The following is a 4,682-nucleotide window of genomic DNA, read 5'->3' on the forward strand; positions in this document are numbered from 1 at the left end:
GAAAAAAAATATTATATGGAATTGAACGAAAATGAAAATTTGCTTGATAATTCAACTACGCTTGTTGGAGAACAATAAAAACACTACACTCAACAAGCCACCAATAAAACTCAACTGCCTAACCTATAACCAAAGTCTCCTTTTAATTTGTTTTTTTAAAAAAGCGCTTGACAAACTTGCCCCGCATGCCGAAGTTGCCCCGATCTCCCCTACATATACACATATGAAACATATCAGACAAGGAGATGCAAATCACTGTCAAACAAGTATCTATTGTATTTAGATATGTTGAACAAGTAAATTAAAGAAGTAACAGGAGATTCGAGGAAACTCGGCATATTTCAAATCAGAACACGAGTCACGGATTATACAGGTATTTGGTACACAGTGAAAACTCGATTATTTGAAACAGATTTTAAAAAATCTTGAATTGGTATCAAATTAATAATTGCTAAGACTTACCTAATAACAGTTTTTATATCTCAATGTATTAAAAATGAAGCAAATCTTCATTTGTTTACATTCCATAAAACTCATAAACACTTAATATAGAAAAACAAATGCATTGTGTAAATATATAAAATGTAATGGACTGAATATATACTTTTAATTGCAGAAAATGATACTTTCATTCACAATACACAGCAATACTTCATAGTTTGTTCATTCTTCCATACTCTATGACATATCTAAATGTGTTATTTTCCTTTCTTCCCTTCTTCCTTTCTTTCATCAGTAATTAAGCATTACAATGTAAAATAACAGAACATATTATTTAAATTATTCTTTATTTCACTAGAATATAAACTTTCTTCTAACAAAAATTATATTTATTAATAATAGAAGAAAACAAATATATTAATCATATTTAAAATAGATTTCTTTTGTGGACTAATTGAATAATAATAGTCATTACGTTTAATGAGATATTATAAACAACTAAACTGGCCAAATTGCCAAAGCATTTATGGCCAGAAATAGCCTACCGCTCCAGGAGACCTGGAATTAAATCCTGGCGAGCAAACCCTGTTTGATGGGCTATGTCTAGAGTAACCATCCTTCATCACCCATGATGGGCCCAGAAAATTTACTGCATTGATATAACTATCCATGAATATAAAATATATTTATTAAGTATACAGAAACTATAATGAATCCAATATACAGTTACAGTGAATAAAATAATTGTATTCCTTCTATTAAATAATGATTCAACAAATCCACTAACATGAATCAATTGAGCCAAGTGAATGAAAAATGTTTTTTTAACTTATTTTATCCCAGCTAAAATAAGGTTAATTGTTAATTAAAATCAATCATTTACTTAAATATAGATGGTTCTTTTATATATTTATATAAATAATTGAAGATTTTGAAAAACAAAAAAATATTCTGTTGTTTAAATTTTCTTTTGCAGAATATAAATTAGTAACTCACCTGAAAATCACCAAAAACTACTCAAAAATACATATTTAAAAACAAATATTTTATTTTTATATTACAATGTGTTATAATGTTATCCCTGCACAGTTGATTGTTGTGTTGAATTTGGTTGATTGTTGGGATCATTTTGGGAAGATCCAGCTCCCTGAGAAGGGGGTCTACAAAAATATAAGATTTTTATTGTTCTCGCTGTAAAATACTATTAAACTAATTTAATGTAATAAATGTCTATTAAATTAATTCATTAAAATGATAAAGAAAACACTTAATAAAATTAATTATTTTTTGTTTTTTCTTAAATATTTGTAATAAAGAATACTTACTTTAAATTAATACAATATTTGAAATATTTAATGAATTAATTTAATTTTAATGAAACTGTGATATAACTATCTTTTCTTTGCATAATAAAAATCATATTTTCTGGTGAATAAGTTGAATTAAAACAAAACTTTTTAAAGAACTTTTCGTAATGTACCAGCCGATCAAATAGAAAAGTTTAATGGCGAGGAGTCGACTGGATGGTATCGGCAAGAAATTAAATGTTATCCTGTGAGTCTATATTAATAGATATTCAAGATTTAGATCTTTCTCACGCTGTGTAAGGAGAGTAATAATAGCTTACATGTCACCAAGTCTACTTCTCACAAGTAAACTTTTTGTTTGATCACTTAGTACATAAGTATTTCTCTTCCTAATAGTTTAATCATTATTAATAAATTTACATAAAAAAATACAATAGTACATACTGTTTTGAATAACTTATAGTTTAATCTGTAGGTAGCACTTTTCGGAAGGTAGAAAAACATCAAAAGGCAAGTATTACACCAGAAAATATAATATGTTTTCAAAAAAATAGAAAAATTAATGTAAATTTGTTTCTTATACAAGTTATTAAAAAAATTTTCAGAATAAATTTTAAATATGTATTTTTATTCAAACAAACAAACAATAAAAATGAATGATATGAGAGAATCTATCTTGCCTTGATGACTTTTTAACAAGACAAAATGCACAGCTCACTTAAGAGATCACTTTCATTACTTATAAAAATGTTTTAGTTACAACACCCATCATCGGTTCCTTTACTATCAAAGTAATATGCTCATAAACTAACTTAAGAAAATATATTGCTCTTCTCTTCAATCAATTTATTAAACAACCTTGGTTTTATGTAAGCTACCTTTTCCACTGTAGACAGAATCATCACAAAGCAAACAAACCGTTCGAGATATGAGACATGTTGTTTTTTAAAGTGACTGAAAAAAGATGCAATATACAGTATATATATTTAAAAAAGACATATACAGTCGTGGAAAATGTAGGAGTTTAAACTATCAAAAATTATTTTCCAATAATATGAATAATTTTTTGAGATAAGGTATAGATTTTGATAATACATGGTATCCTAAAAGGTAGTTTACAACATCAAACTTTTTATATTGTGGCTTTGAATTGACATACGAACATAAACTACGATACACCAAATCAAAAAGTTTGTGTTGGTTATGACAGTGCTCAATATGCGGTTCCATAATATTAAAGTTGTAAACTATCTTTTGTGACACCCCGAAATAATTTTTGATATTCCCGATTACTAATATCAAGAACCTGTAGATTTAATAGAGAAATTTATTAATTAACTATTACATAAAATATCATTAATAACTTTCCTAAACTATATAAATATATGCGATGTAATTTTGTAAAACTTTACAGGTAATTGCTTGACAGATTCTTTCTTGATATCTTTTCATCAAAACTGTATTTTCTTCAAGAACTCAATATACAGAATAAACAAAAACAATTACTAATGTTAAGTAAAGTTTGAGGTATGGCTAGGTTCAAATCGGGATTGACTTAGCAATTTTTTTGGGTGGGTTGGCCCAAATATATTGGACCCTGCCCAGTGGTGCCCACAGATTATCAAAGAGGGGACACAAACTATAAAAAAAGGGCATCGTACATTATGCAAGGAGTTTCAAACTCTGAATCAATGTCAGATCAGTGCTCCTAAAAGGTGGTGCTGGTTACACTGAGGCTAACTTGGTATCGAAAACAAGAAATGTAGTTTGGTTAATGTACAAAGTTGCATGGGACAATGGACAAATATTGTTCATGTTTCTTTTATAGTTGCAAAATAGGCTTGCTAGAACTCAGGAATTTACTATTTGATGCTCTTTTTGAAATTAGGAAAAGGGCAACCCAGATGAAAAGGGGAAGCACGTACTCCATACCCCTCAATGTATGGGTGCCCAAACACCTATTCCTCACAATTCATTCGTCCCACATGAGCCTTACCAAATCTGTGATTAGTATGAAAAAACCTCATTTTCCACAGTACAGAGAAAGGGTTAAATTTAAACAATTCTATCAGATATATCTATAATTTAACATCAAACTAGACAATGTACTTAATCTACTGAATTAAACAATGAATTAACAATAAGCAAGGATGGAAAAATGCTAATATTTTCAATTTACTTAACAGGATATCCTCAGGNAAAATGCGGCCAAAGTAATTCCAACGACGATGTGCAACTTCCGTAAAAGTGATACCGTATAATTCGTGAGCATTTTTATTATTTTTTTCATTTCTTAATGTTTCAAAATTCCGAGTCCTTGGAAGGTCATTTTTTGACCGATTGCCATACTTTCCTTCTATTATGTATGACAGCCAGAAAAGTAAAAAAAAAATGCTATGGACATAGCATTTTCGTCAGAGAAAAGTGGCAGGAGCTCTTAATAAAGTGAGGAAAATCAGCCATTTGATAATTGATTCAGCGCATCAAGGTGACAGAATTATTAATTAAAATACGTTTCTGAATTAACGTCACGCAATTATTAAGCACGTTAAGGCTCTGTACACACTAGGCGTTTTCAACGAGCGTTTAGCGGAGCGTGCGCACTGGCTCGGTTTGGAAATGGATGTGGAAGTGATTGCTTGTGTGTGGCTCCTCTATCGTCGCTATAAAAGACGACGGCGGCCCTGTACACACTAGGCGTTTGACGAGCGTTTAGCGGAGCGTGCGCACTGGCTCGGTTTGGAAATGGATGTGGAAGTGATTGCTTGTGTGTGGCTCCTCTATCGTCGCTATAAAAGACGACGGCGGCCCTGTACACACTAGGCGTTTGACGAGCGTTTAGCGGAGCGTGCGCACTGGCTCGGTTTGGAAATGGATGTGGAAGTGATTGCTTGTGTGTGGCTCCTCTATCGTCGCTATAAAAGACGACGGCGG

General features: G+C 30.8%; 1 protein-coding gene across 1 annotated transcript in view; it reads right to left on the reverse strand.

Moving 5' to 3' along the window:
- Positions 1-1,498: 1,498 nt before the first annotated feature.
- Positions 1,499-4,682, reverse strand: part of LOC111637000 (cyclin-C-like) — a 42,213-nt gene continuing 39,029 nt past the window's right edge. Inside the window, exon 11 of the mRNA XM_023382403.1 lies at positions 1,499-1,601. Within this exon, the coding sequence (XP_023238171.1) occupies positions 1,517-1,601 (85 nt within the window). The 3' untranslated portion in view covers positions 1,499-1,516. The remainder of the gene's footprint in view (positions 1,602-4,682) is intronic.

This window comes from Centruroides sculpturatus, unplaced genomic scaffold (genome assembly GCF_000671375.1).
Source record: "Centruroides sculpturatus isolate CEXI.00-Female unplaced genomic scaffold, Cexi_2.0 scaffold927, whole genome shotgun sequence".
NCBI classification, from domain to species: Eukaryota; Metazoa; Arthropoda; class Arachnida; order Scorpiones; family Buthidae; genus Centruroides; species Centruroides sculpturatus.